General features: G+C 37.4%; 1 protein-coding gene across 2 annotated transcripts in view; it reads left to right on the top strand.

Annotated features, from left to right (window-relative positions):
* Window positions 1-506: 506 nt before the first annotated feature.
* The window catches only part of ptpn3 (protein tyrosine phosphatase non-receptor type 3), a 127,035-nt gene continuing 101,798 nt past the window's right edge, over window positions 507-25,743 (top strand). The window contains exons 1-2 of one of the 2 annotated variants that reach the window (XM_088601447.1): window positions 531-687; window positions 3,025-3,297. Coding sequence is in view for 1 of the 2 variants with exons in the window: in XM_088601446.1 (XP_088457572.1) it covers window positions 636-687 (52 nt within the window). In the remaining variant the exon portion in view is untranslated. Of the gene's footprint in view, window positions 688-3,024; window positions 3,298-25,743 lie in introns of both variants that reach the window. The other variant, XM_088601446.1, reaches the window with a different exon arrangement.

Raw genomic sequence — 25,743 nt, 5'->3', positions numbered from 1 at the left:
AGTAAATAACACATATGCCAAACAAGGACTAAACATAAACCTACAGCTGTTGGTTACCTAGGCTCATGTTCAGATAGAGAAGATATTATTGGTTGCATGTTCAAACATTGGAAAAATATCTAAGCCTCTGCATCACTACCAATACAATCATGCCACAGTGCACAAACAACTAGACGTGTTTCATTTTCAGTTCATGGACAATAGAATGTTTTCAGAGAATACAGAGGTAGGGTACTGTTTAAAAACCAGATGGTACATATTTAAATCCCACACTATGCATTTCAGGAGGGAAATGATAAGTTCTTATTCATTTCAACCTATTTCCCAGTGCACCAGCATAGCTATTACTTCAGCATGTGTTGTTTTCCAACCCTAAAGAAGCGGGCTAGACATTTTAGGAGCCAACAGAAAGGGTGTGTGCTTTTAATTAAGCTGTTCTTTTGCAATGTGCAAGGACCTGTTCCTCTGGTTTGTACTGGAGAACTAATATACGAAAAAGAAAGGAAAGAAAAGGAGATTGGATGAAGACAGCCTTTTACTTGCTGTGCTGTTTGTACATCCTTGACTTTGATGATTCTCTGCTGCATGGATTGAATAGTGAATAAACTGTGGATTATAAGATAAAGCAGGAGGCCATGGTGGAGGACCAAGGTGTGCATCAACAAGCCCCCTCACTGGAAGAAGAAGGTGAGTTCATTCCTCATGTATTTTGTCTTCTAGTAGCCAGCAGTGGTGTTCAAACACTAAAGGGTTGTTTTACTAAAACATGTGGACAGATGTCCATGTGGACAGCAGGTTGTCCAGCATCTGTGCTTATAAATGTGAATACTCTCATAGATTTAGTTACATTAACATAAGGTCTCGAATATTTAAAGCACCACAACATATTTTGGTTATAGTTAAATACATAAAATTAAGTAGCACTGATTGATGAAGGCTATGTAAGACCTATGAACTTTACAGGGTATAGACTAGATGTTGCTTAGTATTAATTTTAAGAATACATATTTGTTTAGAAAAAGCTTTGTGTTAATCATAGCATTATGATTTTTTTTTCTGTGATATGAGTAAAATACAGGCAATAGATGTCTGTCCTGGCTTTAAGGGTACAAAGTGCACTTTCTATCTTTACAGGCTTCTATCATAAAAAGGAAGCCATTATAATTTATGGTCCTAAGAATACAGTAGGGGAGTTTTAGCTAATCTTACTCAAATTTAAGTAAAACTACTTATGTACAGTATATGGATAAAACTGATTATTCTTTACGACTCTTTACTTACTAATGATCTAATACGCTCCACATGTATACATGCATAGTAAATGGGAAATGTTTAAATGTAGCCCAGCATTTTGCAGTAATGGCTTTGATTGCAATGTAAAAGTGATTGTCAGAAAATGGCTCAATAAATCCTGTCATATGTTTTACCTGTCTATCGGTGAACACCCAGTAAAGTCAACTTGGATAATTGCCATCATTTGTACAGGGGTGCTTTGAAGTGATCTTAAATGGCCCTAACTGTGTTTTGATGACAGTGATAATAACTTCAATGCAGAAGCAGATAATTGGTCTCCTTGTTGATGTCTGCTGGTGAGTAGCTGAAAAGGGCAAGTGGTTCACAGCGGCTAATCACTCTAATGTAGCAGAATTACTGCTTTTTATACACCATTTAGGTAAACATGAATTTCATTTATAATGCCACCCTTTTTAAAGCTGGAACACAGTATGTGAGATGTGGGACATAATGTACACAATAGAACAGTCAGAACAAGTCTTCCCCAGTGAGCCTTATGGTGTGCAAGAGTTATATGAAAAAGTAAACAAGGAAAGCATAAAACAGGACTCTTTTTGTGGTAGGAATTAAAATTCCAAGGTGAACATAAGAGTTTAATGTTATTAACTGTACTAATTAAAAATAAATGCTTAAATAGTTCCTGTATCTAATTGGTAACTGTGCAGCTTTTGCTCCTTAAGTAATCAAAACTAAACATTTTCTAACACACCCACACACACTAGTATTTACTGTATGTGTGCAGACACTCAAACTGAATTTGGTATTGTATTGCTTATAGCTATTTTCATAATGACTGTTTCAGATCTGCTAAACTAAACTGTACTCCATAAATTCAAATAAACTCCAAAAACGTTCTTTAAAATGATCATTTTAATGTACAGTATACTATGTATGCCCAACATTTTCTATAGAAGAAAGTATAAACTGTTCTAAATAAAACAAAAGAAAAATCAAAGATCACAGAAAGAATTCCAGTTTTCTATATTGATACCAATTTACAGAAACACCCAAAATGTAATTCAAGTTTATAGAAGACAACACCCTTCGGAAATGCGTTTAATAATACACTTCCAAAACCACTTTGAAAAATGGCAGCATTTACATAACATTGCCGCCAGGGGAGCCCCTTCTACCTTCCACCCGTTCTGTCCTGCGACAAAACAAAATCTCACACGATAGTTGGATGAGTTTTCAGAAATTTAACTTTCTTTTCTTCAAACACAATCATGCCGGGGACTTTTGGCGATTATTATTGGCAAAATATTGAGAAAAAAATCAACAACACCACACGCAATCATCGCATGTTTCTCTGAGGGAAAGTAAATTATACATGTTTATTTACATCCTCATACAGCTACATACGTAGGTAGACAGAATTTAATGGCCAGGAAACAGCAGGAAAAGTATTATTTTTTGTAAGCAGAAAGGTAACAATTAAGACAAAATATTACAGAAAAAATAAATAGTAATTATAATTGCGAATACAGTCAATCTGTATAGTGACATATTTGTACAAAAATACCATAATTGTTTTATTGTTTTAATAAATTAAAGTTATGCATAAACACAGACTCTATTTCAACGGACGCTATATGATCTCAGTTATTGTTAGGTTGTATGTTCTACATGACATAATGCTTGCCTAACCGCTGATTAATGTCCAAAATCGAAACTACAGTAAAACAGGGTGCAGTCGACACCTATGCGAGCAGAAGCTTTTTTTTATTCCAGCCTGGAATCGCTTCCAGGTTTCCGATAAAACCCGAAGATTGCCGATCAGCACTTGTGCCATCGGGAATCCCGAAGAGAGGCGGAGATCGAGTATCGCAGCAGTCCAACAAGAAAGGGAGCGAGGGGGAAAAGAACAGTGCTTCTCTTCCTGGTCATCCGTCCTGCCGACACCTGTCTTTGTCTTTGAATTGTACGGATACACAAACTGGGACGAACGGTTGTGGCACATGTAAAGAGAAGAAAGGCAAGACTGCGAGAATCTGGATGGTTAAGGTAATAACACAGTGCCACACGGGCTTTTTACTTGGGAAAACCTGCAAGGTAGTAGTGTAGTCATACGGCTCGTTTAGAGCTACTCCCAGTTAAATATGAGGTGTGTGAAGCCTTGTAAAGATGACTGTGATAGCAACGTAAATATTTACAGTAATGAATTTCAGTACAGTTCGACAGCGCTGCCTGGATTCGTAGTTTTGCTTGTATCGCTGACATTGGAATGCCTTTTTGTTGTTTCTTGTTTTTGTTGAATCTAAACTTTTATTGTTTGTAACCCAGTAATAAGCAATGCATGATTTTTTTCCCTCTTGCACAAATGCTGTTAAGACTTTGGTAGTTCCTGGAGAACTAATGTTGGAGCACAGTTCAACTTCACCCACACTCTCCACCCCCAGTTGAACACAATACGCTTTTCTTTTTTGGTCGGTAATCAATCAGATCGGTGTTATTTTTAAGCCAGATTTCTAAGACGCAAGGTTTTCGTCTCGCTTTGAAAAGCGACACGCCACTGTGGGTAGCTTCGTGGTGCTTTATTGAGTAATAATACCTCACGTAGAGAGGCGGACTGGGAATAGAAACATTATTTTGTGACCTAGGTTTGTAAAAACGTCCAGTACTCAGGTGGATTGCCCATGTTGAACGTATTTTTTAACTTTACGTTAATGTATCTCCACTTGCATATTCTTAATAATTTAATGTTGGAACTGCAAGTTTATGTGCAATATTAATTTTCACATAGTTCATGGACTGTGCTTATTCAGTCTTCTTGGCACATTGCGTCGAATATAAAAAGCATTCTGTCCATATTGTAACCTTAAATAGTGAACTAGCGCCCCTTTCAACTGTAATGGTACGTTGATGTATCCAATGTTGGTTTCTAACAATTTTTTGTATTAAACTTGAAAAGCAGTGTCCTTGGGAATTCCTAGAACGCTAAATGACTTTGGAAACAAAGTTATACAACTACCAAGCGTTTTGTCATTTTTAATTACGAATCCTTTTAATATAACATATACAGAGCACTGTGTTTATTGAAGAGTTATTTATTATATATATATTTTATAAATCTTTTTTAAAATAAGTATTTTCAATTGCAATATGTATCTTGTGCATATTACAGTGTCTTACAGTTGATATTTGTGGTAATGTATGTAGTGTAATTGTCCTGCAGTTTAGTTCCACGTTTCTGTTTTGCTTTCTTTTTAAAAACATATCAAGGGATGTCTATCTTCCTTCATGAGTTCTTGAATGAATATTTCTGTTTGTATGTTACGTATTTTGTAAATGGGGTGCAGTTTTTATTCCACTTATAAGTAATTTGAAATATACTAGAGAATAGCATAGATCAGCAGTATACTTCAAACCTGTTACCTATACATGTGTTCACTGACATTTTTGTAAGTGTTTCTGTCTGTATGAGGAGCCTTTAACTTTATTCTTCAGGGATTTAGTGCAACAGAATTTAGGCCCACAGTAATTTCAGTGGCTAAGATAGCATTTGGAATGGAAAGTAGAAAACTCAGTGGTCTTTGAAAACTGAAGAAAGGAGCTGAGACTTCCTTTCTTAGATTATTTACCATACTGAGTTACTGTTCCACTTGAAAACACCCCTGAAAAGATCTCTCAAAGCCAACTGTCAAGAAGTGCATACAGAAAGCAAATTATTGTTGAACAAGGCTGGAAAAAAAGAAGACTTTCAAAAATCATTCACTCTTGCACAGCTTAAGCACTCATGGTTATTTTAGACAGGGTAGATGTGGAACAGCCGAGTGCAGCCTCCAGCTGAGGCTTTTAAAGCCCTGTTACTTTAAATAAGGTAGTTGTGTATGCAAAGACAACAAGGACTGTGGATGCACTTAATAATTAAACCACAGTGGCCTGTGCAGCTTGAAGGTTTTGGTACATGCATGAATCAAGCCCACCCCTTTCCCATTTTCTGTGAAGATGTGCGTCAGGGCTCACCGTGCACTATAATGTAAAATGCACTTAATAAATTGCTACAGTTTACTTTGTAAAACATGAAGGTTTGTATTATTTTATGACAACATATTTGGAGAACACTTGCACTCCCGTGTTTGCTCGTAATAACCTTTACAAAAGTGTCCCATTGTGTTATTTTGTTTTTTTGGGTGCCTGCTCATCTGATTAGTCTCTCCTGTCTGGAAATCCATATTTGAACAGCCTTGTACGACCCCAGCAGTGGGACAGAGTCATTACTGAAGCAAGTCCTTATTTGCACCCTGGCAACACCCAGTCAGGTTGGGAGTCACTGAGAAGTGAACAGTCACCTTGTGGTTTCAGTGGCTGCCTGCTTAGTAAGTTTCTCTCTTTTATAGGGTAGAAAATAAGCCTTAAGATAACCTCTGGCATTTGGAAGCACAGCTGCTTGTATTTCTTTTCAAGTCCCGACACAAAGTAATGACAGTTTATTATCTCTTAAGTAACTAAAGTACAGTTTAATATAATGTCAAAGTGGAAATGCCCTGCACCTCCACTTCAGATGTTGGTATTTATATTCGGAAGAGCTGAATATACATGTATTTGCAGGTCTCCAGCGTTTGTTAGCAAATTGCCACTGTCCAGCCGGTTTGAAAGTGTGTTATTATCAAAGAATCTTTATTCAAGAGTCTTATTGCAAATTGGTAGCCTATGGAAATTATATATTTAGGGATTATTTTTAGTCGCCCTTCAGACAAAGCCTGTACTCACCAAGAGGGCTGTAATAATAGGGTGAAATCAGTGTGACATGCTGTAATTCCACATCCCCAGGCCTGTTTATTTTTGCTTGAAGACGACTGTACAGCATTTAGTGCAACAGATTGTGACCTTGACAAAGTCATAAGGCAGCTTGGAGCAATAAGGGTGAATAAAGTGTTACTAATTATTCTAAAAAAAGATTAGAAAATGTTTCCTGTGACACGTTTATTTCAACATCCAAGGCTCTTTGATTATTTAAGAATAAGACACTGGGAAGCAATGAAGTTACTTCATGCATTCCTTTGTTTATATCTGTGAGACAGTGATGCCAGTGTTGGGTTTAACAAGCATGTACATGAGGCTTTGGAGAACACACTCTGAGAGTTTTCCCCCAAGGGGGTGCCATTGTAAAGTTCTACATTGAAATTGCCAGAGGTGACAGTATTTCCTGGTGGCTTTCTTCTGTGAACACAGAAGACTGTAAAGGCACCAGATTTATGTAGTCTGAATCTTCAAAGGAACTGGCAGAGTAAGCCCAGTGGACCTTATTGTAGTTGTCCGCCGTGAAGCGTGCACCAGAGGACATGTGAAAAGTATGTGGATGTGCATTTAAAGCTGAGAACCGCAGGCACATTTTTACACACAGAGTAGTGGGAGGCTGGAACAGGCTACCAGCCATGTTGTTTGTAACCTGGCTTCTGTCAAGCTGGATGAGATCCTTAGTTCATTGGCAGCTAGAAACCAAATGAGCTGGGTGTGCCAAATGTTTGTATATTTGCTGTAAATTCACCATCAGTCCTAAGATATTTATTATACTTCTGTAGTTGTAGAGCATAATACATACTGTAATGCATAAGACATTCAGCAATATTACATTATCTTCAATAATATCCAATCATAGTAAATGTATTTAATAATTGACTATACTTCAAAAGAAAGTGTATTTGCCTGCAAAGCAATTAAATACCAGGTGTAAAGTGTTCTCATTTGTACTTGACATTTATAGGACCTGAGCTGTACTGCAAGTGTTTAAATTTGTATGTTCAGTCCTTAAGGGAGCTTTATTTCAAATGCATTGTACCAAATTGTCAATGACACAAGTTTAATTCATTAGTGTACTTCCTGTTCATCAACACAAACCTGTGAATCATACCTGTGCTGGCTGCCATGCACTCAACTTGGTTATAAACACCTATTTTCATTATAAAATTGATATTTGTCATATGCTTCCATCTAAGCAAGCTAAAGATTGAAATGTTTTAGTCCACAAATTTTATGACTCTTTTTTCCCTCTCATGAGTAGGTTATTTTCTTAAAAGTGAACACTTTTATGCAAAAGTTTTTGTCTTGAGCTAATTGTCTGCAAAATTAATAAGTGTTATTTATACTCTTGTTTGAGTTGATTTTTGAGTTGAATTTGCTGGAATACTGTTTTGAGCTTTGAAGAATCGGTCACTGTTAAAAGAGATTGAGTCAATGTAATGTCAAGATCTCTTGATCACTTTCCCTAGACTTCAGTGCACTTAACCTTCATGTCATTCAAACTATTACAGTAGAACAGTTCTCTATAGGTTGACACTGCTAGATAGGCCATGGTAGGTACCTCCAGGCTTTCCATTCATCGTTTTTTAACTGCTCTGTCCAATTCAGGGTCACGGGGGAGCTGGCGTCTATCCTGGCAAGCAATTGGCGCAAGGCAGGATACACCTTGGAATAGGATGCCAGTCCAAGGAACACATAGACACAAACACACACACACTCACACCAGGGCCAGTTTTCCCAGAACCCAGTTAAGCTACCAGTATGTCTTTGGACTGTGGGAGGAAACCAGAGCACCTGGAGGAAATGCATGTGAACATGCTCTCCAATCAGATAGCATCCCATTAGTTGAATCTGGAGCCCCAGTACTGCAATACAACCATGGTAACCACTGTGCCACCATCCTGCCTGCCTGATAACATAACTGGCCATATTAGAGTGGATAAAATCTTGGTTATTACAGGGCATGACCTAAATGGCTTCTCCTATATCATTAAAAAACGAGTTTAATTGTTAGTTAAAAGATCAAGATCTCCTGGATTTTTTAGTAAGGCTTAATAAATTGCTATGTACATATTTTTCATAGTCCATTATAATATCAGCTGCTATGAAGTTATCCTGATAATAGTTTCCTTGTCATGGAGGCATATTGATTTTTTTATATCAAAATAACATCTTGGAAAATACCTTTCTTCATACTGTTTTGTGCAGTTCTGTATATATCTGAATTATTTATTTTCCTATTAACAACAGTTATTCATCAGTCTTCAGTGTCTTTTGGGATAAGTCGGTTATGACTGTGTCACACAATGATGGACTTTGCTAATTGAAACATTTTATTCCTGTAATGTAGGAATTTGTGGTGCACATCCTTTACTTTAAACAGTGCAGCCGATTTTCCTCTCTGAAGGCTATTAATGAATTCATGTGGTGTTGTCGTCATCTGGCACCAGTAAAGTACGAATGCATAGGTTTAAAATAAGCAGTCCTGCTACAAATAGGATTTGTAAACCTATATATTTCTTAAATGCTATGGATGTGGATCAATAATGGTTCAAGAGCAAATATTGTAAAGTTTCTGGGACTTTCAGCCTAGGAATGAAGTCTTTTTAACTTGCTGAGTCCTCACATTCTTTTAAATAGAACAGCAATTTATTCCAGTGGTTCCTGGTCCTGGAGGAACACAAGTTTCTTCTGGTTTTTGTTTTCAGTTGTTTCCTTAATCGTAGGCTTTGATTTCAGTTTCAGTTTGGGACATTTATGAAAATATGCTTTCAGCTTTTAAATGGTCACATTGGATTTGTAATTGGTATAAACCCTGTAGCAATTTCTGAGTTTCAGAATTGTATTTATTCAGCTTCATTGCCTGAAATATAAATTACTGGACCTCTGCAGAAGCAAAAACTGCCTCACTGTGGGTGTGTCTGATAGTATCATACCCACCCGTGTCTGTTCATTATAAATTAATCCGCTAGTAAGAACTGTTTATTCAGAAGGTTGAGGAGAGGTAGTTTTGCCTGATGAACTTGTTGGTATCTTTAAAGAAGTCAGTACTAACAGAAGAAACAACTTTAAAAAAGTCTAAACCAGCCAGCAGATCAATTAATCAATTTGCACTGTAGATGTAGAGCTCAGCTGGAATTAATACCAGCAGTGTTCCTCCAGGACCAGGGTTGGGAATTCATATTTCAGATTAGAATCATATTCAGTCAATTATAAAAGAAGTCAAGCAAGGCTCAGAACCAGTTTGCGTCGACAACAGTTGCACTATTATCCATACAGCTGTAGTTGTCAAAGTGCTTCAGTGCAGTGGCCCAGTCTAACCACTGCCTATAGATAAGTTACATGAATGCTGTCAGTTAGTATAGATAACCGCAAAAGCCAGTGAAGGGAAAATATCTAGAGAACAGTCGATCCAAGAATAAAACAGGGAGGAAATAAACCATCATGTAGGGATAAAAAGAATTGGATGAGCTTTAAGTAATCTGTATGGGATTTCCCTGTGACATCAGGTTGGTACTGTATATTGAGTATCTGCTGTAAAGTGCGCTGTGTGCTGTGCAACATGTTTACCTATGTGTTTGTGTTTAAACACGTATGTCTTTGTTTACTAACATGTTGGGCTCAACCAAAACTGCTTCTGTCTGCCTTCTGCTATGCTATTTAAATGATTCTCTTATACTATTTGGAATCTAACTAAAACAGACCAAATGTCTTGTACTATACATTTTAAAATTTTGAATTTCCAACTTTTGTCACCATTCTTAATGTTCTTTGTGCATTTTTATGATGGGGAAATGTATGGTAGTGTAGCCTCTAGCACAGGCCATGTTGTGTTTTTACAGTACTTTTTAAAGTTATGAATAGGATGCAGGTTTTAAGTTCTTTAAAGGAGCTCCTGTAATTCTCACGGTGATGTTTTGTTAATTGTGACCACAAACTTTTCTTCTCTACATGGTATACTGTTTTACAGTAATTACACAGACAGAAGATAACGGAGGGGAGGTTGTTTTGCTCATTCTCCCATAACTAATGTCTAATTTTCTAAATATTGCTGCACATCTGAATGGATTTGTGTTTTCTGTGCAAAATACTGTCATGAGAAAGTGTGCATTTAGAATTTCACTGTTTTAATCCGTTGTTCCGTGTCATTTGAAAATATATTGGCTTCAGTTTCCATTAGCTTTTGATGCTTGAAGGGTATTTGGCTGGCTGATATGCTGAAATGAGTCAGGACAGCAGCATAAGCGACTGAGAGCTCTGTGTCAGCGGTCAGAATTGGAGTAAGAACAGAAATGGATCAGCAGTGTGCACAACCCATAGAGGTAAGGGAGACTCTGAGGCTGAGTGAAGAGTGCCATTGTGTCCACATTTGTGTGTACTCCTTTCTATTTCAGAGTAAGTGTCAGCAAGGTGCAGTACTAGGCTAGGATATGTACAGCACTGCAGAAGAAGGTGAAGATCACCTCCAGTGCCAAATAGCAATTCTCTAAACAAACAGACCATCTATATTCTACGTGGGAGCTTAAAAAAAGCCTGCATCACTTTTTTGGAACACCTCATGGATGGATTAATCTGGAGAATTATTTCTTTATCTATTATCTTTTCTGTAGTTGTGTTGGCTTTGGCACAGTCTGTAAGAATTGGTCAGTGGCTAGAAACCTGGAGACCAGCCGAACTCCTTGTGTTTTGGCAGTCCTCAACAAACATTGCATTCAGTCAAATGTGTTCCTTTATTTATTTTGGTAGAACAAACCAAGAACAGATTCACTTCTACTGTACAGTGACAACTTAGGAAGGAGGAGTGTATTTTTTTTTATTATTCTAGTGAGTCATTTAGGGTAGAAAATATTTCAATACCTCCTCAGTAAGTGTGTTTGGTATAAAGAGGGCTTTGATGTTGCTTTGTGTGCTTTATACTACTATCCCTTTAGAAGATAAGTCACAAAATGGCTGTTGGAAAACATGAAAGTTGTGAGTGAGTGAACCAGTTAATGGCTTAAAACATGTTTTGTGCTCTGTAAAGATGAAGCCAAAAAGGACATTCAGTTAATCTATATCACACAATGCATTTTTCATCTATAGTGCCATTTTTTTGTTTCTAAAATCATCACAGTGTTTAAAAGATCTTGAGCATCAGTGTTACAGTTTAAGAAACCGCTTGGAGAGTTTTTTTCTGGAATGTTTTACAGGTAGACTGAAAGTAATCTTTGCCTGCTTGGTCTGCTGGTGCTTCACGTATTGTAGGTCCCATGGGTAGTTATTGTTTTTCCTCTGGCTCTCAAAGGTACTGTAATGTGTGGATCGGCGGGTTTGCTATGTGCCAGCTACAGTGGCAAAGTGCAAGTGCTTAGTAATTGTTAATGTGCAGAAAATGGTACTGTGACTTTTTATAGTGAGACCAAATATTTGTTTATTATTATTAACATCACATCCATCTATTATCAGAGAGCCATTTGTTTCAAGTAAGTTTCACGGTAATTCGGAGCTTATCCCAGGAGCATAGTGCACATGGTGGGACAGTACACTGTCCAACACGGGGCACACAGACATTGTATTGGATGTTGGTATAGAATACATCATTGTTTTTCAGTGTTTCTGAGAACACGGCATGTGAGTATTTGCAGAGTAGTTACTGAATTGTGAAAATAATCATATCCTTGTAAAAACAGCTAGAAAAACATATTATACCTGAATGTGTTTATTGGATAACTGTAATTGTTTTTGTATTGCATGATCTTTTGTTAGTATAATATCTAGAGAGGCAGGATTCGTCTGCCTTATAAAGATCTCTAAACAGTGGGCCATTTTCTTTATATTAATGTTCCACATTAATCATTTTAGTTGATGAATGTTTTAATTTGTTGACACTTAGAATTCCTTGTACTTTGTCACCTACCTGCAAACCTCTGAGACTTCGAGGGTTTTGAGTTTTGAGTCAATAAAGCTTCGCTGATCATTCAAGTTTTTAAAGAACACATGCATACAGTCCAATCCACTCCCCTTAAAAAGTTTTTAAAAACCTTCATAAAATTTTTTAGGGGCTTCTCCAGTGCATGCATGGGGTGAACTCTATGATGCCTCTCCCCTCCAGAAAAAAAAGAGGATTATTTTTCCCGAAATACTAGAAAATGTAATGTGAAAGTGCACGTATGCTCTAGAACCAGACTTAGCAACGTATTTATACAGCTTCTCTAGGAAGAATGCCTGATGCAGGTTTTGGAATATTCGAGAAAGAAATTGAGTTCAGTGCTAAACTAGCACAATCCATCTTTTTGAACATTTTACAGCCAGCCCTACTGTGAGTACTGAATGTAGGTCACCTATGGTTTTTACATACAGCAATGGGATCCGCATATAATTGTCTCAAACTAGTAAGAGATGGAGAGTGCTATGCAGCAATCCACTGCAGTATGTACATTTTAACAGTCATGTTAATAAGATAATAAAATAACAAGATAAATCCAACCACTTTGCTTATGGTTGCCTGGTGGGAACACTAATATTTTTTAAGGATAATTTTCCTCTCTTGCATTTTGCTATTGCACATTCATGCTGATGACGGCTTTCCAGTAAAAATGGAAATAACACAGCTCACATTTGCAATTTAAAACACAGCGTCTGCATTATCTAGAGTCTTTATTCCAGTTGGGAAGCAGGCACAGAACTGACGGCTCCGTGCTGGGATGAAAGCTCTGCACAGTTGATGAACATAGTCTATTGAATGAAAATGCAAGGACAAGTTTTGAGTTTATCCACTAGATGTTTTTGTTTCGGAGTGATCCACAATTGATCTTACCACTGGCTTCAATATAGTGTTAAGCATGTATTTGCTAAAAGTGTTTTAAAAGGGAAATTCAAATTACTGTGCAACACATCAAGCTTTTTTTAGTTTCCTTTATTAAAGGGACCCAGAAAAATCCCACGAGAGGTTCTTGGATGTCTCCATATACGCTGGTACTTAACATAGGAGGGGGAGATGAGGTGTAGTGTTCTGTTCAGCGTCAGTCCGTAACAGATGAAGGAAATATGTAACTACATCAGTCCGACCCTTTGTTTAGTCTACATAGATGTGCCCAGTCTTCCCTTTTCAAAGTTTTTACTCTAAAACATGACCTTAAAGCTGTAACCATTTGATAAGAGTGATACTGGTTGGTTCTTTGAATAACATTTGCCATGGTAGACAGAAATATGATGATTTTTATGTTTGTGAAATGACTGTATTATGTGTTTGTGGAACCCAGACAGATGTAAGATGCTGGGTGATGACTGATATACCCATGAAGAATTTTACTCCTCTAAAAGTGGGTAAAATATCCATCCTTCTTTAAAGTCTACATGCTGGGGTGAACTGTATCTATGATGCCTCTCCCCTACAAAAAAATAAGGATTATTTTTCCTGAAATATTTACTGAAAATGTGATGTTCTCAGTAAGTATATTTGAATGTAGCAGGGGATGCTTTATTAGGGATTTTAATCCATTTCATCCATTGGTGGGGGATTCATATTGAGTACACTGTACCCCCAGGAGAGCAGCATATCCTTTCCTGTATGAGTCACAATTACACTAGATTCAGAATGGAAAAGTGCCTTTTCAGCTTTACCCACCACTGCATAAAAACTTGAAAACTGTCAGATTCTAGCAAGAATCTGACAGCTGCACCTGAGTGCTAGCTTCATTGTGATTAGTGAGTCAGTTAGCTCTGTTTCACAAGACAGTGACTTGCTCTGTGTCACCATCTATTTTACAATTTGAAGACACTAGACTTAATCATCCAGATGTGGTTACTATAGCTGCACTAGAAAAGGTCTCCTCTTTCACTGTCACGTTGGTTGAAAAGTTGCTGGAGGCTCTGGGCAGCTCAAGTGTCCAGAACTGTTTCAGACCTGGCAATTAATCATCAAGTGGAGAAAGACAAATTGTTATAAGCTGTACTTGAAGCTTGGATATTTCACCATTATTTTAAGAGAACAAAAGATACCTTATCTTGTTTTCTTTAATTATTTCTTCCTCTGGGCTAGTCCAGTTAAATCCCATCAATTTTTAACATTTCTTATTTGTGTCTTATTTTTACAAAATATCTCTTTTTGTCAGTTATAATGTAGATAACCAAACAGAAGACTATCTGGAAGTGAGAATTGGAAATGTTTGATGTCATTTCACGGTTTGTTGTTTGATGTTGTTTGTTGGAGGCCACACTGATAGAATGGAATTAAAGCACACAAAGATATGACAATTTGGTGGGTATTACCTGTGACCTAGAATTTGGACACCCATGCCTGCAGGCCAAAATACGCAATTGAGCGACAAAGGTATTTGTTATTTGGCCATTATCTCTCTGTCGGGAGTGCAGTTAGAAATGGAGGCAAATCAGGATGGCAATCTTCCATACTCATCAAGCTGTTCTTTTTTTGAGAGAATGCTCAAAATTATGATTACTTTATACCATTGAAGTATACAGTAAATCTCAGAAAATGTATTTTTATAGGTTAAATAATTGAGGATCAAAAAGAAAAGCAGTGCTTAATGTATTGTTGCACCTCCATGTCTTTCAGTGCTGGTGTTGATTAAGGTATCTTGAGGTTTCGGAGTACAAAGCTGTCTGCTGCTGTGCAATGTGTAAACATTCAAGCTTGGTTAAAAATAAACGCAGAGCCTCTGTTTAACGGTACCTAGGAAATTCTTTATCAAAGAAACAAAAGTTTTTAGCAATTAGAGAAATACTGCCAAGGTGAGAATATTGATCTTTTTATACGTGAGACAAGAATCCTTGGAACATTGACAAATCACCGTAGTATTTTTATTTAAATAATATTGAAGACATTTGAATTGTTTTATTTATGAGCTAGTATTTATTCTTGAGACTCCATAAAGCTGAGGTACAATTGTACAGAATTCAGTTTTTCACACTCTGTTGTTTCATATGGGTGTGCTGCTGACATTTCTTATGACATTTCTTTCATATGTGATCTGTAATTTTTTTGTCCTTTCTAGAAGATGACTAGCTTAATTATTATTATTTTTTTCCCCAACAATGTTGCCAAAATTACCGTTAGTGAGACATCCCAGATTGGATGGGAATTACAAATGCCTGCAACTTCTTCTCTTGTTGTTTGTGTCGCTGTGTCATTTGTTGAAATGTTTATTTTGTGATCCTGATGGCAGTATTAACAATGATAGGGGAATAATTGTTGGAATTCCTGCAGTTACTCTGAGGTAGTGTTAGCGTTGCTTGCAGTTTGGCAAAGCAAGTACACTGACTTGATTCACTTGGTGTTGCATAGGATTTCAAACTTCATTGAAACTTTAGGCCAGAGGCATTTGGTTGCTATTAAAAGACGTTTATTGTTCGCCTCAGGGCTATACTGTACAGTGGATTTCCCAGTAGGAACAGTACATCCAGCTGCTTTTTCAGAATTATTCATCCATCTGTGAAGGAGGCTGGCATTTGCAATCCTTCACGAAGGTTTCTTGAGGGGGTTTGAATTTAGGTCACGGGTACTTTCTTCTACATGATACTCCAGGCTCTGATCAGATGGGCTGCTGCAGCTTCTTGCAGGACATGGGCTGTGGAAAGGCCTTGGCATGCATGCATGCATGCTAGTTAAAAGGTGTTATTTGCTTCAGACTGCACAAGTGTGCCACAAATGTCTGCCACAGGGACTTAAATTGATCAGATAGCATAGTTTTTAGGTGTAATGAACCAGACAACCTCATCCTTCTTTCAATAATGCACAACATAAGATAAAAGGAAAGCTTCTGAAAGTATTGACATCCTGAACCTACAGTATAACAGTGGCTAAAAAAAGTATTCACACACTTTTTTCACATTTTATTTTCTAACATCATGGAATCAAAATGGATTTATTCAGGGATTATTACCACTGACCAACACAAGATACTTTGTAATGCCAAACAAAAAAAAAAAACATTATTTTTTTAAATTAATTACAAATCAAAAACAGACAAGTATTCACCCCTTTTGCAAAGATACACCTAAATAAACCCCGGTGCAGTGTGTTGTTTTCTGACATCACCTAATTATTTGATTGGAGTCCACCTGTATACAATTAAAGTGTTTCAGCTGATTGCAGAATAAATATGCCTGTCTTTGAAAGTCCCACAGTTGGTTAGTGCATTTCCACACATGAGCTTCACCATTAAGATCAAAGACTATTCTAATCAAATCCCCCAAAAGTTATTGAAAAGCACAAATCAGGGGACGGATATAAGAAAATTTCAAAGTCTTTGAATATCCCCTGGAGCATCACCAAGTCCATCATTATGAAATAGTGAGAATATGTTACAACTGTGACTAGAACAGGCCGTACTCCAAAACTGAGCATCCATACGAGAAGGTGCATGTTAGGGAGGCTGCTAAGAGGCCTATGGCAACTCTGACAGAGTTAGTCTTCCATGGCAGAGACAGGAGGAATTGTCCATGGGACAGCAGTAGTCCGGGCACTTCACAAATATGCGCTTTGTGGGAGGGTTACAAAAACAAAGTCAATGTTGACGAAATATGAAATCTTGCTTAGAGTTTTCCAGAAGGCATGTGGGAGATGCTCAAACCAACTGGAAGAAATTGCTATGGTCTGATGAGACCAGGATTGAACTTTTTGACCTCATCGCTAAGCACTATATCTGACGGAAGAGTTACACTGTCCATCATCCCAAGAACACTTCCCCTGCTTGAAACATGGTAGTTCAAGCATAATGCTATTACTGCTTGAGGGACTGGAAAACTGGAGAACTTGTCAAATAGTGGGCAAAAAGAAGTGAGATATAGACAAATCCTGGAGGAAAAACCTGCTGCAGTCTGCAATATGCCTACTGTAGGTCTGGTGGGAAGATTTATATTTCAGCAGAACGGAGCCCCAAAACATACAGAAAAAGACGCATTGGAGTGGCTTAAAAACAACAAAATCGGTGTCGGAGAGTGTCTCAGACCTCAATCCCATCGAGAACCTGTGGAATGATTTGAAATTACTTGTTCCCCAATGGCCCCCATCCAACCTGGTGGAGGTCGAGCAATATTACAAAGGAAAATGGGAGAAAATTGCAGTGTCCAGATTTTCAAAGCTGGTAGAGACTTACCCAAATAGACTAGCTTCAATTACAACAATGAAATATACTTCTGCTAAGTATTAAAACAAGAGGAGTGAATATTTATGTAATCAATTAGTTTATTTTCTGTAATCTTATTAACTTTAGAGTTGTTTTTTTTTTTTTTACATTAAAGAGTTGTAAGATGCTTGTCAATTGTGGGACACACAGAGATACAAATATGCACACCATAGCACCAGTTTTATAGAACCCAAACCATGACCAGTATGGCTTTGGACTGTGGGAGGAAACTGGAGCACCCTGCAAAAACATGAGAACATTCATCCTCTACACAGATAACACACCAGGTCTAGAATTGCCCCAATGCTGTAGGGCAGCAATGTTAACTGATAAGACCCTGAGACCCTTTTCACACAAAGTGTGGTACAGTAGGTTGTTTCAGACTCCCCAGCCATGTTGTTGAAATGGTTACCCTGGCTTTCTTCAAGAAAATATGGATGAAATCTTTGCGTCAGCTGGTTACTAGCTGACACACTAGATTGGTTGTGTTCTCATGTTCAGGTGATCATGTCACTAACGGGGATATACTTAGTACCTGTTAAGTTACAAAAAAGCCTAGGCAGAGGTAACCTCACTTAGCATGTAGACACAACAAACTTGTCAAACTTGTGTTTTGTCCCGAAGATGAAAGGAAGCATCTGAAACATTTGTTTTAAAGTTTTTTTCCCCAAAAAAAATGACCTAACAACTAAAAACCTCCTAAGTTTTCTCAGGAGGAAAGTGTTTTCATGTCTTTCAAATGAGTACTGTACTTTGACATTAACGTAGAAATCTGCAGAGCTTCGAATTCCCATGTGCTATAAAAATGCTATGTAAAGACAGCTGGACACCCACATTTTTTAGGTGCAACAGTGAGTAGGAGATACCAGATAGCCCTGGCTTGCATAATTAACATTAATTTATTTGCATTTCTCCTGTGTATATTAATAATAGCAATCCTCCTACACTCAGTTCAGCGCCCTTTTTGCTCTTCAGAAATGTTTGCTCCTTTAGCTCCCAGTTGTACTGCTCTATTTTAGTACTATACGTTGACCTTACTTTCACTCATTTTGTCTTCTAACAATTGCTCTTAAATACAGGATTTCACAAAGAGCAATGCTTTCTTCTTTCTAAACAATTTAGATTTTTTTTTCGGCTTTGGTGAGCTGGAGCAATCGCAAGCTTAAGATGTTTTATAGGTTTTTATATAGATTAAATATACTATTTCCAGCTCTCCTTTAATTATTATAATTTTTAATTGTGTTTCAGTCAGTGTTAACCTCACAACCTATAGTGCTTTATCTGCTAAAATATTAAAAGGCTTATGTAAACCCTATGAGCTTATGTGAAGTGCTACCTGGAAATCAGGGTGTCCGTTGTTTTAATATTAAACAATAATTAGTATTTATCAGCTACTGGGTTATAGAATGCAATTTTATCATTTTGAAGAACTCTTCATGTAATATATCCACTGGCAGCTTACCTATTCTGAAAGTGTGACCAGTGTACATGACGTCCCCTGAAGAACAGAGCACGTTCCTCTCCGGGAGATACAAATCCATTGCAAAACGGTGATAACAGGTGCCCCTCTCGTTGCAATGTGATTTACCTTTATTTTTAACTGAAATCTGATCTTGGCAACATGTTACTGAATTGATCACAGACCTCAAAGGCTGAACATTGGTAAATACTGTACTTCCCTATTTCCGTTCTTTTCTACTTCTGTGCCACCTGGAGTGTTTTGGATGCTTAGGCATGTTGCCAGAAGGAATTTCATATAAAGAGCTTTTCAAAATTATTCATTAAGAAATTAACTACAAAGAGCAGTTGCATAATTTAAAAACATGCAACCTGATCTGTAGGAGTCAATATTTTGTGTCCTCTAATGGGCGTATCCTTAATTAAGTGTACCTGCATGCAGAACTGTGCATACTGTGCTATGGTGGGTCTGTATTGTCTGGTCTAGGCTTTGAAGAATCACACATTTTTAGGGATATTCAGAGAGTTTGTTTTGTGATTTGAGATTTGTCATTACTCATTGTAATTACAAATTATTATTATATTTTAAATTCGTAAATGTGCTATTACAGTGTTACACACCTGAATGTTATATTATTTATTTCTAAATACTGAAAACAAAAGCATTTTTCTTCTTGAACATACTTAAATTGCAAAGGGAGTTTTTTATGTTGTAAAGCTAACAGTTGATGTTGCTTATTGTAGCCATTGAACAAGGCTGTCCAAAACTCAGGAAAGATTCCATGTTTTGGCCTTCATTTTATTTGATTTTGCCTTTTGTGCTTAGTGAAGAAATAGAGCTCCAGGATTCCTCAATCTATTACATAAGCAATAATACAAATAGTTTAACTAAATGTATTAAGCAAGCTAAAGGTTAATTATAGTACAACAGGAACATGTACACAGCAAGCAACAGGCGCAAAGCAGGATATACTCTGGATTGAAAGCCAGTCCATCACAGGGCAGACACATACAAACTCACACCAGAAACACTTTTCCCAGAAACCAATTTGCGTACCATGAATGTCTTTGAACTGTGGGAGGAAACAAGAGCACTGAGAAAAACCCTACATAAACACAAGATCATACAAACTTCACGCACTCCAGGAAATGAACGCTGGGCCCAGGCACTGCGAGGTAGCAATCCTAACTACTGTGCCACTATGCCACCCTCCCTATTTCTTATATTGGTGAATTACCTAGCAATCTTAATTTGCGTTTGAGAATGAATGAATGGATGTTCATTAAACTTTATGGATATACCATTTTCAATAAAATTGTAACATACAGTATGTTATCTGCCATACTCATTAATCTAATTGTTGGTGATGAGGGGTGCCAATGATTATACAGTTTCATTAATAGCAGTGATCCTTAGATGCTTCATTTAAGTTCTGTTTTAGTAACATCAAAATCCTCAACTGCGTGGAGTAAGAATGCAGTTCGATGAAACAAAAATTGTTTCTGAGCAGGCTTACAGTACGTGTGGTCTTATTAGTACAGGAAGGTCAATCTGATGTTGGGGAAAAATGTCAAAAGCAGGAATGGATCTGTGCAGCCTTATAGTTATTTTGCATTTTATGGTACTGGTCTTGTACTTGAAGTTGAGGGATAATGAGGATAACTTAAAAATCTGGTGCCTTAAGAACGTAAGATTGCTCATAGGCCAAATAGCCTCCTTTTGCACATTTAGCTCTCTTGGTTGTTGGTAAATATTCTGTGAAGCTCATTAGAAGCCAGGGTGTCATCTTCAATAAAATGGGTGGGTAGACCGGCAGTCCTGGAGGCTGTCATTATTTTTCTTTTTCTTTTTGCCTGTTCCGTTACATACACTATCTCTATTGAGGCAGGCTGACCTTTTTCACACATTTAGTTTTTATTTAGTTCTAGACTGGACCCCGCCAAATAGGGTAAGCCCAGCCTGGATGCCGTGACGCACAGTGACACATTTTTCTGTTTGCTTTTTGTTTTGTTTTTTCGCCCTTTTTTGTGTTATTTTCGGTTCTTGCCAACCGCACACCAATGGTTCCGTCCCTCAGTTAGGAGCGTTGACTTTTTACCGGTGCTCGCCGCGGCTCCTCCCACTCCCACAATTACAATATGTAAAAAATACTGCAAAGTATGTTAAGTCATCCAGGTTTATTTTTCTGACCATGGATGATAAGTGCCCTCCTCTGCCCTTTCCAGGATTCACAAAGACACTCTGTCCTCCTGTCACGGGAGGATACTACCCTGTCCAGGTTTTAATAGGGTGACTTGATTTCTAAAACATGCCTGCAGTGTTGGATGTTACTGGGCTTTCTTTCTGTATCAACGTTTTGTAAAATATCTACACAGGAAACATTCTGTGTGTGCACATAGACAATAGCTCAAACAGTACTGTACGTCTTATTGTGGGATATAAACTTTGACCCATTACCAATATGGCTCATAAAATCCTACTCTCTTGTGTCCACTTTGACTGCCAATTACTTTATTTCTTCACCTCTCAGCGGTTTATAGTTTGGTGAGGGGAGTTCAAATAGTTTTGTTTTATACAGGCTGCTTTCATAATCTCTCTGACTAACAGTTAAGCTGACTGCCTGGAGGGCTCTGCTGTTAAAGCCAAGGCAGAAAAGAACCCGTCTGTTGCCCTTTAATACGATTTAACACTATCTGACAGAAAAAAGCTGAGGATGAGAAGGGTGACAGATTTTTTTGTGATAAAGTAAATCCTGTTATCGCAGCTGGTTGTGGGTTAATGCGGGTTAATACATGGAAATGATTGTTGTACAACTAAATCAATGGGGCAGGTGTTATGGATGGAATATCCTCAAGGTCTTTGCGTGGTACCTTCTAGTCTGAAGAAAGTGAGGGCCATGCAGATTCCAGGAAAACCCTAAATCATTTTGTATTTTGGTTTTGGAGCATAAAGACATTGACTGGAATTGATATGAAAAACTGCCGCAGTAGACAGTTGATAACTACTCATTTATTTCTTTGACTAGAAAAGTGAATTTATAAATTCTTTCAGTTTTCATTTGCAATGACAACTTGTATTACTTCACAACACTTGGTCATCATTCCTTCCTTTTAACATCTCTGTTATTACAGAGTTGGTAGTTGGTAGCATGCTGATACAGTACATAGTACATAAAATTAAGTTTTGAGAATTATTTACTTAGAGAGAGGGGAGGGACCTGAAGTCATGTCCCTTAACATGATTGAATATAAGAACAGGCAAGTTGCTCTTTGCCTTATGTTTGGCACATCACGTACCTTCTCCCATAAACACCTTCACTTTTGAGTTGATGTGTGGTTTTGCAGGGGATTTTAATTACAGTACCTAATTTTGATAGCCTGTGTTTCCTTCCTTTTCCCCATAGCATGGAATGAGAACTGTCCTGTGTAAAGAAAACAGTACTTGCCAATATTCTATTAGTAATTGCAATCTGTAAGGCCTGGCTCCACCTTGCTAACATCCTACACCCCTGCTGTTCTTTCTGAGGAGCCTCTGAAAAATCGGAGTATAATTATAAATCAAGTGGTAAGACTTGAATCCTCACATTTATGAAGCTCCCCGAGTTACTTTCCCCAGGCTGCCTCTGTGTTTCATCTCTCAACGCTTCTCTCTAAGAAGCCCCTTTTTTTAGTGAAGCTTCCTGAAGACTACGTTAAATATTGTATTCTTGACTGAAATGACATGCAAATTATAACTATGTGCTGCCTTGAACCTTACTGCCACCCCTCTTCTCTCCCTTGTTATGCAACACACATTTTTATGTTCAAACTGTTTTAGTCTTGGGGGAGGGTCTCCTTCTCACTCTGAAAGCACTTCATTTTTCCTTTTTCCTCTTTTCCAGTTCTTCCTCGATTTCTGCAACATTTTCATTGTGTGGCGTTGTCTTCTCGTTGTTTTTCAGATCCAGTAATCCAGTTTATTGAGGCTGAAGCCGTTTGGTTTTAGTTCATCCTCTCTCATTTTCAAGTTGTGAACCCTGCAGGACACATCTGTGCTTGTCACATTAAAACATTCTTGCAGTATTCTGTTAGTCTTGCAACATAAACTTTGCTCCGGTAGGCTTCATGTCAGAGTGATACTCTGTTTAGGCAATATCCATCTTGCCTTATTGTTAGAGTATTAAGTGCTTCTTTATAGCTTGACCATTTCACACTTCACACTATTTGTTTTGTACCATGACAGACTTATAGTATCAAATACATTAAATTCCTAGCCATGTTTCCCAACTCATTTGTATCTGCTTCATACCTTCCAGCACATAACATCAACCTTTGATTTATGTTTTCTTCTTGGTTGGGAAGGGTGTGTTAACTTTTAACTGCTTTTAAGGCTGGATATACTGTATTCTAAATATGATGTTCAATCAATGACTGTAACAGCTCCTCCCTTTAGCCTAAAAGGACCAATTAAAAAAGTGTGTGTTACGAAGTAGCAAACAAATGTTTTAGCACCTTTTTTAGTTATTTTATTTAACCTTGCAGACATCCATATTGGGTTTTGACATCCCTGTCTGAACTTAGTTACATTAACTGGAATCTTCTGTGATTCTAGGTAGGATATAATCACTTTTCAATTTTGTGCAATAAACTACAAAAAATGTTTTAAGTGTGATAGTTGTATAATAGTTATAATAGCACAAAAAATTACATGTTCTCACATGTTGGTAGGAGTGTATAGTGGTACAAGTGTTGATAGTTTTTTGTGATGTTATCAACTTTGATCTCTTTTAAGCCTAATTTTGACCCCACCAAATGAAAAACATCTTCCATATACGGTCCTAAGGAATGTTGGGGGCTTCAGGAAGTGTAATTTCATTACTTCCTGGAAAGTAATAGTGGCAAAAAATAGAAGACCAAAAGATTTTAGCCCTCAGTACAGCAACATGATCTGTTATTTTTTTTATCAGGTCAACTGAGCATTAACGTTTCTCTCTCTTGCCCATAAATAACAATTGTGTTGATATGACAATTTCTGTCATTTTCAGGTTATACATGCAGTATGAGTATTATCTGAAAGCAGTCAAAACAAGCAGTGTCAAAAGGAAAATGTACTTAATTACATGAGGTTGGCTGTTGGAATAAATGCAGCTTTCACAGAGAAATCTTAATAGGATGTACTGTAAATGCAGAAAGGCCACAGAAAACAAATTTTATTTTTATAGAATTTTTCAGAATTTTTTTTATTCATTACTACGTAATAGAATAAAGAAAGTTACATTTCTGAGCCTCATACTGTGACCCAAAAACGTCAAAAGAATGTGATTCTTCATAGCCATGTCCTTGGCTGTATTCCATAGTGAAATGGCATTTCTTATTTACTGCTCCCTTTTTCACTAGTTGGTGAAAAGATCAGCAAAGGTATGATAGCGCGGGTGAAGGACCCAGATGCGTCGTCCTCTAATGTCAGTTAAATCATGCCTTAGATTTTGAAGAGCTCATCAAATAACTTTGCAGAAAAACCTTACAAAGGTAGCTGTACAACTGGGATATCATAGGTTGGCCATAAAAAAAAATACCAAAGCACCTCAAGGCCTGCAGTGGTATAGGCAGTGATATCATTCTGGCAAGTACATGGTGTAAACTGGCTTACATGCATAGAAATCAGTTTTAGTTATGTTAGGGTATTCCTACAAATAATTTGCAGTTTGATTTCACATTCCTCCCAGTGTTGTATGTGAACAACTCTGAGGGGGTTCATGAAACTGGTACATTTTTCGCTGGTGTGGTAAGGTTGAATTATTACATTATTGACGGTATACATTATTGACTGTAATAAATAACCTCTGAGGCAGTCTGTAAGAGCTATAAGTCACTAATTAGTGCTTTTTATATGTTAACCCAGTAATATGCACTGTCATAATAAACTAACTCTCAAAATTCACACATGTAGGAAGCTTGGCCAGTTTCTTTAAAACAAGCACTAAAATTATGTTTACATAACTAGAACAATTACATCATTTTAGATTTCTTCATTTTTAAATTCATGGCATTAAAGCTATTACCTGATTTACTCTGCTTCCCCATTATGAGGCACAAAATGGCAACCGTAGAACTAGTTTGTTTATTCTCATGACTTTAGCATCGCTGCAGTCTTGCCTGTTTTCCATGTTCTCACGGGCAATGTGAGCAGTGCTGATCTGAAATACAGGTTTAATTTTTGTTGTTCCACTATTCGTTTTTCACTCTTTGCATGACATATTTACATTTGCAGTGCAGAATGGCTCAAATTTTAATATGTACAGCAGCTTCAGGCAGAAATATGGCTCTTCCGGTAGATGAGTCAGGCGCATAGTGAACAGAGAGTCCAAGTGTATTGTGTGTATTGTGACATACACACAGCATCTAATGCATAGATTCCCATCTTGGCACAATCAGGTCGGTCTGAACATGTCTTGACATGCACCGATTTTTCTCGTCTTAATCATATTTCATTGCCAGAGTTTTTTTCCACCAACAAAGAGCAAAAGTAGCAACAGAATTCAGAATCATTTAATTTTCTTCAATGCATTATGTTCTACTCTTTTTGCTATTGCAGATAGCCAGTAGGTGATGCATGAGAAAATTACAATCAGCCATCACCTTTTAATGCAAGTTGCAGGCTTTTAACTATAATGCTAGGATGCCAAAATATAAGCTTTGAACAACTCGGGGGAAATAATGTGTGGGGCGGGGCGGATTCCAGGGAGACATTATTTTGGCTAATAAAAGGATGATTTATGTGTGAGCTGGCCAATAGATAACAACAGTTCTAAACAAGGTGGTGGCTTTTGGCCCATTTAGCCTGTTTGGACATTAGTAGTTTGTTGAGCAAAACATCTCCTCCAGCCATTTCTTGAAAGAAGCCAGGGTACTGACTTCATCATCATGGCTGTGGAGTTTGTTCCATTCTCACTCAGCTTCCCACTTGTTTTTACTTTTCTCCTCTGGTTCAAAATTCACTGTTCATTCTGAAGATGTTGACTGCATTTACTTTCTCAATGAGGGTTTTGAGTACTTATAACAAGTTTCCCCTTAACTGCCTCTGTTCCACACCTCAAAAAATGTAGGTCTGTTAATGATAGGAACTCCTTTAGGACATTCAGGA

Source organism: Lepisosteus platostomus, chromosome 12, assembly GCF_059453375.1.
Source record: "Lepisosteus platostomus isolate fLepPlt1 chromosome 12, fLepPlt1.hap1, whole genome shotgun sequence".
NCBI lineage: Eukaryota > Metazoa > Chordata > Actinopteri > Semionotiformes > Lepisosteidae > Lepisosteus > Lepisosteus platostomus.
The sequence above is the reverse complement of the archived record's forward strand: the minus strand, read 5'-3'. Positions and strand labels throughout refer to the sequence as shown.